The sequence below is a fragment of the Semicossyphus pulcher genome, unplaced genomic scaffold (assembly GCF_022749685.1).
Source record: "Semicossyphus pulcher isolate SPU_LCO1_2020_fin unplaced genomic scaffold, fSemPul1.0.p SCAF_16, whole genome shotgun sequence".
NCBI classification, from domain to species: domain Eukaryota; kingdom Metazoa; phylum Chordata; class Actinopteri; order Labriformes; family Labridae; genus Semicossyphus; species Semicossyphus pulcher.
The window spans coordinates 24,337,100-24,352,083 of NW_027211670.1; the positions used below are offsets into that span (position 1 = coordinate 24,337,100).

At 42.3% G+C, this 14,984-nt stretch overlaps 1 protein-coding gene across 1 annotated transcript in view; it reads left to right on the top strand.

Moving 5' to 3' along the window:
- Window positions 1-727: 727 nt before the first annotated feature.
- The window catches only part of mapta (microtubule-associated protein tau a), a 37,677-nt gene continuing 23,420 nt past the window's right edge, over window positions 728-14,984 (top strand). The window contains exons 1-2 of the mRNA XM_069665126.1: window positions 728-792; window positions 11,960-12,125. Of these exons, the coding sequence (XP_069521227.1) occupies window positions 11,978-12,125 (148 nt within the window). The 5' untranslated portion in view covers window positions 728-792; window positions 11,960-11,977. The remainder of the gene's footprint in view (window positions 793-11,959; window positions 12,126-14,984) is intronic.

Below are 14,984 nucleotides of genomic sequence, written 5' to 3' on the forward strand. Positions count from 1 at the left end.
GCATTTCTGGCTCATTTAACCTTTTTTACATCCCAGTTTTAGTTATTAATCGTATAAATTTGTGGAGATTTTTCTTCCTCCGTTTTTTTTATTATTGAAATCCAACAACCTGTGACCTGTGTCGCTTCTTATGGATGATTTCTGACATAGTTCTTCCCATGTGTTGCAAATAACACCAAAAACATCACATTTATTTCAGACATGTCGTACATCGAAGAAAGAGATAAAAGATTCTTAAGGAAGATCATCACTCAATAAATATTCAGAATGGTTTTAATATCGCAAACAGTTTACGAATGTAGAGGTGAAACATTGAGCTCAGGTTAAAATGAAAAACAGTGGTAAGAACGATGTTTCCTCTGAGATGTGGTGAGGCAGAAGTATAAAAACAAGACTCAGAACTTCTGCAAACAAAGCATCTTTACTTTTGTTATTTCAGCATATTTTGATGCTAATTATTTTATGCTTTTGTTTTCATTTTGAATGCAGGACTTCTGCATGAGATCTGAGAACTTCTTCCACCTCTGATTAAAACATGGAGGTATTAATGACCATCTTAGTGGGTTTAAATAAGGTTTATAACCACGCTTCACCGTGCCGCTCTTTGTTTACACCTCGCACACTGCCAGCAGATGGACTGAAGGCTGCCGGGAGCAGACAGGTTGCATATCAGGACAGACAGCCTCCGCTCCGCAGCGCCCTCCTCCGGCCTGTTGCTGCACTGCGAGGAGAAGCCGAGTCGACCCGGTGAGCGACTGCCGCTGAAGAGACAACACCGCTGTCTGCACTCAGGTAAGAGAAAAGCCACATTTTGCTTTAATTTCACGGATCAAATCTGAGTTCCGAAACATCCCAGCGAGCGTCTGATGTGTGCGCAAAACGCTGCGTGGTAATTCTCCATCGGCATTCGTCTTGTCACTTAATATTTTTTGCATGAGGGAGGAGAGGATGGGCCTCTGTGCGTTTACATGTATAGAAATATCATGCACATGAACGAGATACATTTTCATTGCATCATATGGCGGCGCAGATCCTCCTGCTGCAGCTTTCGGGTTTTAAAATCAGGCTTTGATTACGCGCGAGCTCCGTCTCCATCGATCCTCCGACACAATAAACAGAAAGTAAAACGTGTTTTTGTTGCAGCCATCGTCGCTCCCGCGCTGAAGGAGCAGCAGTCGCCTCCCTACAAACACATTCTGCATGTTTTCTCCTCGTTCGCAGCAGGAGAAAAACACTGAAATGTCTCCACCGTGCATCCTCCGGAGCAGGTCCCGCGTTCGCTCCTGCCACACGGAGATTGTCCTTTGCGCGCGGTAACAAGACTAATCCGCCAGAATATTTATAATCTCATTATAAAAGGATTCCCTGAGGACAACAATGCAATGTTATTTCTCTGATGTTTACTCGTGTTAATGGCGGTAAACACTTGTTTTCTTTGTGTGATTTGCGCGCAGTGCGAGTCTGAATGTGTGTCTCTTCACGTTCTTTTTTCCCTCTTCCGTTATTCTCGATCTTTCGCTCTTTTCTTGCATCTGAGGGCCTAAACGGGTTCCAGCATAGCTGTACGTGCAGCACAGATGAGGTCCTTTATTCTATAACCTGATTCCCTGCATGTGAAGCAATGCAAAAAACAAGCGTCCCCTGTGTATTGCCTTCATTTGCATGCAGTCTCCCCTGTATGTTCATCTTCGTACATTATTTAAGCAGCACATTCTGTGGGGAACCGGGATGATGATGCGGCGCCTGTGCGCAAATGCCAAGCCCATTTTTCATGTGAGAGTCCGCACAGCAGCGTCTCTCCGCTGTCACTGAACCGGGCTGCTTATCTCACACATATGGGCTCCTCAGTAATCCTCGCGGGGTCAGTGGACAGGGTCTGATCCACTGTAGGTGCATGAGCAGCCTTTCACCATGAAAACAAAGGGCTTTAATTCGCTGTTTGCGTGTCAGTGCTGATAAAACCTGCGCTCTGATGGACTGCGTGGATTAAGTGGAATGAGGTCTCTTTCTCTCCCGTCACACCTCTTCTCCATCCTCACGGGGAGAGTCAGGTTCTTGTTCGTTACATTGATTTCAGCGAGGAGGGGGAGGAGGGGTTGTAAAACGGGCACGTTGAAGTCTGTAACCGCAGCTGGAAGCCATTCCAAGCGGCCATGATCCGCGGAAAGGAATGAAAGACATCTCAGTGTCATTTTGTTAATGTTTGGATTAGACACAGACAGCCTTCTGCGCGTTTCTGCAGCGTGTTGGCACGAGTTGATACCGGAGAGATGGACTGGTATGCTGCACACAGAGAGGGCACATTGGATCCCTCCCTTCATAGGAAGGATTGAAGTTTTGGTTCATTTTAAAGGAGGGGTGCAGAGTTTCATCTGGTTTTTTTGTGACTTCAGGCCAAGTATGGCGGCCATGTTGTTTATTCAATATCCAGCCCATTGAATGGCTGTAGTTATAAACCTAGATGTAAGGTTTAAGGGCCCCACTCTTCCTTCTCACGTTATGACCAGAGACTGTATAAATGTGGACGTAGCCATCAAGACATCACCCACTCATTTTTTGACTGCTGGTTTGAGGCTTTAAGTCTGGCATTATAGACGCCGCCATGTTGGTTTTGTGTAGCCATAAGTGACCATATTTGGACAAGAGGCTGGAGTTGGAGAGTAGCGAGTGGCTAGTAAAGGCTAAGTAGTCAAAGCTAAGCAGTCTATACCCGAGGCTAATTCATCAACTGGATAATTAAAGTAAACCAGAGTGTTAAAGAGAGCTTCTAGAACGTAGCGTACTAGCTGCTCGCCCGGGTCAGAGAGTGACGGCCGGATAAACAGAACAAACCAAGTCACTTAAAAGAACAGGTGTACAAGCATCCTGTCTCCTGTGCACGTGCCAGAACAAATGTAATCAAAGTGTGACAAACACTGAACGAGCTAACAAAGCAGGGTAAGGCGTGAGCACTGACACACATACCTGCTAATTAGTGCTAACATATCAATACAATAATATAGAATTACACTTATTCAGCTATGGACACCAAAGGTGTTTTTGTACCAGGCTGTAAACACGTTTGGTTCTGCTGTAAAGCTGGCCTTTTTAATATGAGGCCTAATGCGGATTGACTCCAGCCTCAAGTGGACACTCGAGGAACTGCAGCTTTTGGTATTAATGCATTAGCTTCGTTTATCATTCCCCGAGGCCGACGCTTGGAAATTACCCACTCTTGTATCAAGGCGGTGACACAAACTGGTGGCAGTAACTATTGAGACAGCAAATCGTTGGAGGAAGTGGTTCGGGTGGGTGGATGGATGGAAGGTGGTTCGGGTGGATGGACAGGTCAGAGAAACCCAGGAGGCCGAGGTTCATGTCTGGTGTGAGTCCAAAAGCCAAAGTTATAAAGTCACGTTCCTAACCTGACTTCTCTCCGTCTTGTTTCTTTAAAGGAGCATATTTTACTGTATTTATGCTGCAAGTTTCCAGTATTTCTTTGGTGATACTTTGAACATCTGTCTCTATTTTCATAAAGGTTGAAGGGCCTAAAAACAACAAAATAACGTTCACTCCAACACAAAGACAGACATTAAATCTTATGAATAAACGTTGGAGTAAAGCTGCAGGTTCATTGTATTCTTCCAGGTCTTTCCCTGAAACAGTCCCTCCCCTGAATGTGCCTGCTGACGTGACTGAGTCATCGGCTTCAGAGACACATGCATTATGAAATGAGTCTTCAGCGGAGTGCTCCATTTAGCAAACACTGACAGGCTGCTGCCACGCACAGGCTCCGGTCCAACAGTGACCGCATCCAGCCGGCCTCATTCTGGAAGGACCTGCCTGAGGAGCTTAGGCTGGCAGAACCAACATCACCAAAATGACTCCTCTGCAGTCCAGCTTCTTATACAAGTGACTCAGTATTTCACTCAGATATCGGCTGAAACCAGAAGTCGAGTGATCGGGTAGTCTATTGCGTCTTTTATATTCTTTTGTTTCAGCCTCTAAAATGTGAATTTCTCTTTTTTATATTTAGGTTTGAACAAAAAAGGTTCACAGATCAACTTTGTTTCTATGAGTGCACAATGAAATGTAGCTGCATCCTTCTGCTCTACACAGGCTGCAAAATAGACGTTGACGTGGCCGTTTTGAAGCCTCGAGGTTGGTATTATAGCTGCCGCCATCTTGTTTTTTTATCAGCAGGAAGTCATATTTGGATGAGAGGGTGGAGCTGGAGAGGAGCGAGGGTATGCGAACGCTAGGTTGTAAGCTAACGCAGGCGCTGGCTTGGTTAAGACACATCTGTCGTTCATTGTTGCTGCAATAGAAACTGAGAAGCTAATTCTGGCTACAAGAAACTTTCAACAAATCATGGCCCTGTCAATCAGATGGCCACGCCCTCAAACACACCCTGCTTTATCGTCTATTTGACTCTAAACAGAACCATACTTTAAAGGAACATCATGCTGTGTTGAAGAAGACTTGGAATTGATGATTGAGACCATAAACTCGTTAGGAAAATGTTTTCTGAGGGAATAAATGAAGTGAGGAGTCGTCTCAGACTTCTAAACAATCAGGCTTCTTTTTGTAATCAGTGTAGTCTCCCCCTGCTGGCCATCAGAGAGAAGGCAGGATGCAGGAACCTTTCGATTGGCTTCATTTTTCAGACATGAACGAGTCGTGCTTTGAAGGATCAAACATAAAATGTATCACCACTTTGCAGTGTTTAAAACAAAACGATATCTTTTAGCCAAATGAAACACGTTTCTTTCTTTCATTTGAGCATTCCTTCAGGTGCAGAGTGAGATTTAAGACGAGATAAAGCAGACGGTTGTAAAGTGGGCCAATGAAGCTGCTCAGACGTCTCTCTGATTGCGTCGTCTCGTTAAAGAGAAGACGAAAAGCCACAGCCGGCTTTAAAGCGCATTCTTGTACACAGTTAATTGGCACCGTGCTGATCGAGGACTTTGGTTCATTACACCAGTAAACGAATGTGTATGTGTGTGTGTGTGTGTGTGTGTGTGAGAGTGTGAGTGTGTGAGTGTGTGTGTGTGTGTGTGTGTGTGTGTGTGTGTGTGTGCGCTTTCAGATCAGATCATAGCTCCGGGTCTTGTGCACATACTGAAACATGCAGCAGCTGGAGCGTCTTCACTGCTTCGCACCATGACAACATGAGAAGAATTCCTCATAGTTTGAATTCCATCCTGCGTGATGAAGACTGAGAAACGCTGCGGCGTGTCTTTTACTGCTCTGCAAACTAGAACCGAAAGTGGAGCTTGGATTACGTAACAAATGTCTTGTTTTAGGAGGCTGCAGCGTGTTTGAACGGAGAGGAGGATGTGTGGAAAGGTAGCAGGGCGTGGTGACATCCTGGAGGTATGAAAACAAAGATGGAAAATGTGACTACAGGGCTTTACAGCCACTGAACGTGTGCAGCTGCTGGTGTAGATGCTGAGCAGGAGGAAGACCCTGCAAGATGCATTCCCTCCAACGCTTAGACGGAGGGTAAAATGGAAACGGGCTCCACCTTCAGCCTCCTCCTCTGCAGGGCCGGGCCATCATTAGAAAAGGTAGAGCCAGTGTGCGGCTGCCGGAGGCTCGGAGGGAGGAAGCAGAGAGAGAGAGAGGGGAGGATGAGGAGGAGAAAGTAGGTCAGAGATACAGAAGCAGCCGAGCATGAGAGAGCAGCATCCTCGTCTCTTCGCTGAGCGTCGAGCAGCGCTGGTGATCGGGCAGGACCAAACACAGCCTCAGACAAACGCCTTTGTGTTCCTGTTTGATCTGTTTCAGTGCTGAAATGAATGATTACATTATGAGTCAAAGAATATTAAACCGACAATAAGCTAAATATTCTCTGCTGACGGCTCCTTTAATGTGCAGAGTGGCTTCTTTCTTTGTCTGTTTCCATGTAAATGGGATCTCTTGAGTTCTGATCAGACACAATAAACATTTTGAAGAAGTCATTGTCAGCATGCTGCACAATTTAATAGATAAACCTTTAAATATCTGAAACATCACAAAGACAAATGGTTTTTTAAGGTTTCAGTCGTATTTCCTACAATGCAGCTGAGCTGAAACCATCAGTCGATTGCAGCTGCAGCTTACGGCCGATTAATGTGAAGAATATATTGATTTAGCAAAAAAATTTTAAAAAATGAGCATCTCAAGCTCTGAGAGGCCAAAGACCCCAAATATCAGAGAAATGTAGCTGTTAATATTTCAAACCACAAGATAAATCCATGTTTGACGGTGGAAGCCATTTTTGCTCAGTTAAATAATTGTAACAAATAATCGATAATCAGAATCCTGACGGTTTTGGACTAATCAGCATTTTTTTTGTTTCGGCTCCTGTGTCACAAATATTATGTGCTATTATGTTTTGTAACCCAGAGACAGCAGCAGCTGCAGAATACAGGATCATATGCTGAGGTAGATTCCTTTATCTATACATGTAAGATAAATAAAGGCACTCGGGCGAGGCAGGTAAACATTGACAGAGCAAACAGTGAGGTATAAAAAGATATCACACACTACAGAGAGGAGGAGGAGAGAAACCAACTGTGCACCAAATTCTCTGTTTCAGGCTTCTGAGTTGTGATGATTTCTTCTCTTTGTCTAATAACAAAGTGAAGTGACTATTTTGGGTTTGGGTCATTTTCAAGAGGTCATGTTGGACTCTGAGAAGTAGCGAGGAAGGATTTCAGCTCCAGCCTGAAAACCCTCCTGTGAGTGTTTGAAAGTGGTGCTTCAGTGGTTGAGTATTGCACTTTAGAGTCTCAAGAGACGCATCTACCAAAGACGGTCAAAACTGAAGCAGCACAGGCCGAGATCTCCTGACGTCTTTGTCCCTAATATGTGTCAAACAACAAGAACACAATGCAGCTAACAGCATCTTACGTTGGGCTGTCAATGCCTGAGCTAAAGCCTCTCACTGGAACACTGGCTGAGTGAAGCCATAATAACGGGTCATTTTGCAAAGAGACGACATGATACAACCCCAGAATTAATGTTCATGTATAAAATTAGACTTCCCCTCAAGATAAATCCACGTTTTGCCCCACTTTGCTGCATCACACACACATCGTTCAGACTGCTCCAGTGTCAACAGCCCTGATGACCGAGCTTCTCCTTGCAGAGCCGTCTTAGCGGTTAGCTCGGGAGGCCGGGGTCTGTGCCAAGATTACATTTTCACACGCCCCTGAGAGGAACAAGCTGCCTCAGCAGACCTTTCAGCCTTTTCCCCCTCATGAAGCTGCGACAAAGACCGCTGTCACGTCCCCTTTCTGCTGCAGGTGAAATTTGTGTGTGTGTTTTGTCCCAAAGCAAATCATTGAGAGGGCCTGGACGGGTGTGTTTAAAAAGCTCTCATGTTTACAGACTATTTTACACCAGTCTCCTGCAATGTAACACCGCTGCAGACTAAAGTACACACAAGTATCAGCTGGAGGATCCAGTTCTTATCGGGCTTCAGTTTGTTTGCTCTCCAGCCGTCCGAGCTCCCGGATGCAGAGCGAGGATTGTCACAGGGATTGTCTTGGTTGGCAGGGCTGCAGCTTTCTTCTTGTTTGGATTCTGTCATGTGTAATGCCACAATGGGACTTCTGTCCCCGAGCTGTGTGAGCAGTGAGAGTACACTATTCATCACAGTTTCAATGGGACACACAAACATCCCTCTGCCACTTTTAATAAAATGAAACCTCCTTTTTTTAAATGCAGTTTTTAAAGGTTAAATCTGGTGTTTTTCTACATGTTTCTTAAAGCAAACAAATCCCAGGAAAAGACTAAAAACTAACAAAGTGTTTGTCCGTCTCTCCAACACTCTCAGCGTCTCTCAGCTCCGAGCCGAGCCCGCTCCGAGCCTGTGAGTCGCTGCCTTCATCTCTGATTATTTCACTGGTTCGAATAGGTCTACTGTTTGGCTCGTCTGCGGCTTTTAACAGCCACTTGGAAAACCAACAGATCCAATCAGTGATTTGTTGGCGGGTTAAGAATGGGGACGTTATGTTCCTGCACCAGCGCCAGAACAATCACAAAAGACAAGGTCATGAAAAAGGCGGCCGGCGTGGAGGAGAACGATGAGGGTGACCAGGTGGTCGTAAGTCAAATAAGAATTCTTAAATTGGCGTATTAAGTTGAGTTTATGGCGACTAACAAACGCTGCTCCTGTGTCAGCTATAAACGGACTGAGGCCTTGTCCACAAAGATAGTTTTTAAAACGGATCATTAAGTTGACGTTTTTGCCTCGTGTCCACATGTAACGCAGTATTTTTATCTTCTACGTTAAATACGTTAAAAACTCTGTTGTTTTGATGTTCATGCAAATTAGAGCGTTTGACAAACAATGACATCACCTCAATGAGCACATGCTCATTGTTGTTTAGTGAACTGAGCATGTGCATGAAACTACAACAACAATGGCTGACCACTTTTTTTTGTTTGTTTGTTTACAGTTGGTCAGTGTTGACAGATCTAATAAGTAATAACTATAAATAAATAAATAACAAGCTACAGTTTTTTATGTTATTAAGACACTATTTGTACTAAATTATTGCTAAGTTAGCCTGATTATTGTATAAATACAATCAATAAATCAATATATTATTATAGCCTCTTTCAAACTAATCACATGAAATTCAGTGTTTTACAAGCAACTGACAAAAAATGTGATTTAGAGACGAACATAGATCATAAAGATTAAAGCACGTATAATAACATACTCAAACATAAACACTACCAGTCAAAGTTTGGACACACTTTCCCATTCACCTGTATGAGAAAATGTGTCCAAACTACTGACAAGTAGTGTAAATAAAGATGTTAAAAAGCACATGTATAAGAATAAATAATTAACACTTATTTACAAAATACCACAAAAAGCATAATTAAAAAGGTCAGGATTATCTTTATTATGATGTCATTTGATTTTGAGTTTCAGGATTTATTTATTAGTTTTGTTTTTTTCCATGTTTTTTTTTTTGAGAAAAATAAAATGTCAATATTTAGTCATAAACTGGAAGTTGTGGTGTAGAAACAAGCTCGCAGCAGGAAAGAGTTTTTGTCTTCTTAGGCCAGATTTTGTTGCTGCTTTGTCCCATTTATGACGTCGTTTGTGCTGCTTGTGGAGTTCAAATGTCTAAGGTCAGGAGATGTGAAGGTCACGCAGCTGAGCTGCGAGCCTGGAGACGTTTATTGGGTTGAGTTGTTGTTGAGTTGTTGAGTTGAGGCGTTGCTGCCTGTAAAGAGACAATCGCATCAGAGGCGTCACAACGCTGCTGAAGAGGAGGAGCAGTAGGGGAAGTACTGGAATCCTTTACATCAGTTTAAGTACCGATTCAACAATGTAAGAGGACTCTGTGAGAAGAACCAGTCCTGTATTTAGAAGGACAGAAGTTTTATCAGCAAGTTGGACTTCTAGTGTTAAATATTAGGTTCTTAAACTGATGTATTATAGTGTCCACTGTTGATGTGGAAGTTTTAATTACTGTATATGCAGTTATGTAGTTTGATCCTGTTTCAGCACAGGGATCAGGCCCCTGTTAAAGGTCACCTTTGTTGTTTTTTTAAAGGTGTTTTATTGTAACCCTATAAAAATATATCTATTGCACAAACAAAGTTTGAATTTGTATGTTGATAATTCACCCAAGTCTGCAAATTAATCAAAGTTATGAGATTAAGTAAAAATTATTAGAAGTATAATGTAGAAAATCTTTAGAGTTCTTTGTAACTTCATGTCTAGTTGTCGAGTATACTGCAGTAAAAAGTACAATATCTGTAGTGGAGTAAATAAAGTATTAAAACATGTAAATACCTGAAAGACACAGCTCTTGACTGAATCTATTCAGAAACTTTCCACCACTGAAGAGTTCAAATCTTTATGGAGACATCACATTAACTCAGTCCTGATTGACGTCCCTGATATTGACAGATGATGATGAGTGAACTCAACAGTCTGTGGGTCACTGCGGGCTTCAAACCGGACCTCAGAGATTAAACCGGGTTGTGTTTGTGAGCGAGAGGCTGAAAATAAACGGACAAATCTGCATCAACATACAAACACGGAAAGAGCAGTTTGGATCGGACACTGATTACACCATAAGCTCTGTGCACTGTGTGTGTGCGTGTGTGTGTGTGTGTGTGTGTGCGTGTGTGTGTGTGTGTGTGGGATGGACAGTGATTGTGAGCGGGCAGTATATGATTCTAACTGAAAAGTGCTGATGTAACAGAGGCTCGGGTTTAATCTGATATGTAATCCTCTTTTTATGAGATTTGACGCGTTCACGTCTCGCTGGTCGAAGGAGAGTCTAAGTTTCATTTCCTGGGACAAACTGAAGCGTCACTCTGTCTGCATGATTCATCTGCAGTGGTGGAGAGTAACTAAGTACATGTTTCATGCACCTTTAGTACAAATTGGAGGGTTGTACTTCAGAGTCTTATTTTCAGACTTTTCTCTACAACATTTGTCTGACAGCTGAGCTACTTAACAAGTTAAGATTCAAAACATAATAAAAATGGATATATGATATATATGCAGGACATGAATATAAGACTATATTTATAATGGTATGCATTACATTTCATTTAAAAAAAATGTTTCTCAAATGTGATCATTTAGTTTTTTCCCTTTAAATTATTGTAATCGACGACCTGTATTTGTTATAATTTAGCAGTGTGGACTGTTGGCTGGACCAAACAAGCTTTGAAAAGAACCCCGACACACAAGCTTCTTATTCTAGCCAACAAATGTCAACTGTTGGTGGCAAAATGTATTAGCTTTAGCTAGAAAGTTAGCCAATCGAGTTAGCTCCATGAGTTTGATAAAAATGCAGACTAATAATATTTTCTTGGTTCCCGCTTCACACTCGTAAGGCTCTCATTATTTTCCCTTCAAAAGTTAAAAAAAGTTTATTTAATAATGTAGAAGTTTTGGACTGTTGAAAGGACAACAGAAGCATTGTGAAGGTGTCACTTTGGGCTCTGGGTAGTTGACGGTTTGCTAACCCCTTAGTCCCTGTAAGTCCGCCTGATATCTATTATTGTTTATTAACAATGACTTGGTAGATTCACCATTTAAAATTCTGACTAATATGTGGAACAATTGGTGCCTGATTTCAGACAGAGGTAAACAAAATGAGCCAATGAAGAAGAAGTGTTGGTGACAGAATTAAAAAGTTGTGGCTAGCTTGCTAGTAATGCTAACGTTAGCTCCATGAGGTTGATAAAAATGCAGACTGGCAACATTTAATGTCTTTTTAATTATAAATCTTAGTTCTAACTTCTTAAATTTGAGGATTTGTCGTTTGTACTTTTAATAATTTGGATCATTTTAATATATTTGCATTAAGTCAGAGGTTTGGACTGTCCCTTTGTGCTCTGGCTGTTTGCAGAGACTTGTGCTCCTAGGCTTCTCATTTCGAGTCAACAAACATCAATTTCGCCAACTGAAATGACTGTCAGCAGAATTTATGCACTATAGCAAGACCAAACAAACAACAACAGTAGCATAAACAGTAGACTATCCATAATGAAAATAGTGAGCAGCTAAAACCTCATTCCCCAGTTAATAAATAACATTTCAATGGAGGACTTTTACAAACAAAGTAGTTTACAGTGTGTTGTTAGTACTTTTCCTCCAGTTCAGGTATTCTGAGCTGAAACTTGGCGGTCCATGAAACAGAAGTGCTGCACTTGTTCAGAGGTGGTTGTTTAGGAAGTGGAACTTATCTCATCAAGGACGACGTGCACATGGGCAGAAGGGACTATTTTTATCAGTCAGGCTGTAACATGAAGCGCCGACCCCACGTCAGGATGTATAAATAACTGGTTTTCACAGACACAGTGTCTGTTTACATTTCGTGGTGACGGACTGGATTCTGCAGGCCGGAAGACAAAGTGTCCATGAAGTACGCCATCTTTAGATTTAATCCTTAAAACCAGGCCTCTTCCTTCTTTATCCTTATCTTGGTTTCTTGAACTTTTGCAGCCTGACCTGCGACTGGCAATGGACTACATGAACAACGCCTCCAACAGCTACAGCTCTGGAGACACCATGAGCTCCACCTTAGCCAACATGACCATCAACGATCAGCACCACCAGGAGAACGGCGTCCAGATGGGACACCGAAGCCCCGGAGACGCCAAAATGAAAGGTCAGACATGAGACAGACCAGCACAGCCAACAAAGAGATGCTTCTTCAGTTACTGTGCTCAATGAATACTGCTGAACGGTGACATAATCCTGATGTCACTCACATTATCTTCTTATGATTACGTCATCGATCAGCTCTGATGTCCTGGCAAGACCCAGCAGAGATTCACGCTCAGCAGCACTTTGATAGGACGATAAAGACTATTTCTCAGGCAGTGAGCTGTTAAAAATACATGTTACATAATATTTCACTTTGCAGAGAATAAGCAGCTATTGTGTCCTGCAAGACTACAACAAACTCACTGATATTAACAAGATTGTATCGCATTAGAACGACTGATTTAAATAGTCGCGACCTAATAACAACATACATGCACAGGCATTTACCTCCAAGACTTGTAATATTCACCAACTTAATGAACAACATTTTTTATGAGGTTCTGAATTGTTACTATGCATGAAAATAATCATGTAAAATAATTATTATAAAAACATGACCTGCCCGAGACTACAGACAACATTTACATCCATAGCTAACTCTGGTGATGTTTATGCTAATTGATTAATGTGCATTGTCCCTGGTAATAAAACAAATATAAACTAAAGTAGATTAGGGTACAGCTAGCTTTAGGTTCTTCATTTCTACTTTAATTATATGTTTAAATATAGGAGTAAAGGATATGGTTACAACTAATATATCTACATCACATTACGGCAAACAACAAAATTCACATATTCTGTCATAAATAGAACATAATTATATATATATAACTGGATTCCTGTGAATAAACTGATAATGAGTGTTAGTATGTCTTTAAACTAGAGGTTTTTATTGTTAAAAATCAGTAATTAAAATTAACTTTCATCTAATTATATCCGTAGTGCAGGTGTCTCCCACAGGTATTTCGCGACCTGGATTTTAGTAGCTCACCAAGAGGTTCACAGACTGTACAAAAAAAACGACGTTAGTAAATGCACCTTGAAAGCCTCTTCCCACTTCAACTCAATCAAACGCACAGATGTCCCGCCCCCTCCGATACAAAATACTAGGATAGGCCGATCAGCTGTCAATAACAAACGATGATGCTCCTTGCAAGTTTGTCAACATCTGAACCTAACCAATCACAGCAACGCTGCAGCAACCGCCATCGACACGTCGGGTCAGTTATGCTGTACGCTAGTGGAGCTAAAGTGAGGAGTTCAGTGCTGTTAGCCTGTTAGCCAGAGTTATGATGGACGATGAAGGTGGCCACGTCAAGAAAAAGCAGAAAACTATTCCCACGGGGGAGTGGGGAGACTCCTGTTGTAGTGTAAAATAAGACATCTGTTAAATGTTTGTGCAGTTTCAAAGTGATAAGGTGACTTGTGGGTTAACTTTGGGGCCTGGAGGTTAAAGGTCGAATCAAAACAAGTGCGTCCCTCTGGTTTCGTGTTTAAATCCCAGAACATATTCCAAAAACATCCCAGAGGGCAGGATTTATATTTCCACGTTCAATCCCCTCTCTGAGTTTCCGTGTAGATTGGGGTCTGAGGCCGAGCCCCGCAGACTCTACTGTGCTTTGTTTTAATCCCTCTTTACATAATAGATACAAGACATGCCTGACTGTCCCCGAGTGTGCGCCTGCAGCTGCACTGTGCTCTGTAATCCAGACATCTGGGTCAGAACGAGCCCCGTCTCCATCCTGTGTCACTGTACGCTACAGATTCAGCTCATAGACAATCAGGCTTTTAATGCAGCACAGAAAACATCGACTTTTAAAAGGCTGAAAGGGTGATTAGTGTGAAAATAAAGGTCAAAGGGAGGTCTCGTTGGTCAGCTGCAGTTTGTGACATTAATAATTACAGTCGTCGCTCATAATCAGTTTCTTCCTTCTCCTCCCAATCAAACCACACGGCCGGTTAGTCCGTAGCCTAGCGTTCCCCAGTTTACAGCCCTCACTAGTGCAGTCGTTCTCCCCGTTCCCTCTTCCCATCATCCCTTATTCAGACAGGAAGCAGCACACAGAGTCAGATCCACCCGCAGAGATAAACAGAACACTTACCTACGCTGAGACACAAAGTGAGTATCATTGATGTCCTTGTAGTAGAAGTGGTAGTGGAGTAGAAATTGGAGGGTGTAGTATTTGTAGGTTAAAGTTACTCATGTGATTAGTTAGTTGTGGTTTAAATATTGGTTTGTTTCAGGGTTAAGAAATCCAGTCTAAAAAGGTCCGATCGCATAAAAAGCTCTTAAAATGTGATCTTGGAAGTTGTGAAATAACAGCCCCAAGCATTTCCTCATACACAATATTAAAGTGATTATATGAAAATGATGGAAAACGGAGTTATCAGAGAAACAGCAGGTGAATCTGGAGCTCTCCCTCGATTTCACAGAGCTTTATTCTGAGTCCCGGCTGATTGTTTATCTTGTCTGGCGCACATTTTTACAGTTTTTGGTCACAATCACCACTTTCAGAGAGTTGTTTTTGGCTGAAGGCAGCTGTTTTCTAGTAAAACCTCTGGACAACACGCTGCACACAACGTGCTGAGCACCAAACAGCTAAGAGACGCTTGTGGAGAATTTAGCAGCTAAAGAGACAGATATTTTGACATAATCCCATGGGATTGTGTGTAAAGCGTGTCACTTTTAGGTCATTTTGCGTGCCATTACTGCCATTTAACATTGCATTTTATGAGCTTTGGGCGTGCAGGAAAAGATGAAATCAGGTGGTTAATTTCAGGAGTTTGGTTAGTTTTAAGCTCCAACACTACCTGGTTAGGTTTCAGAGTAGGTAAATTTTTGTGTTAAATGAAGTACGTTATTGTCTGACGTTGATATATCCTCTGGGAGTGATGGCCAACTTTTCAGGGCTTCCGGTGT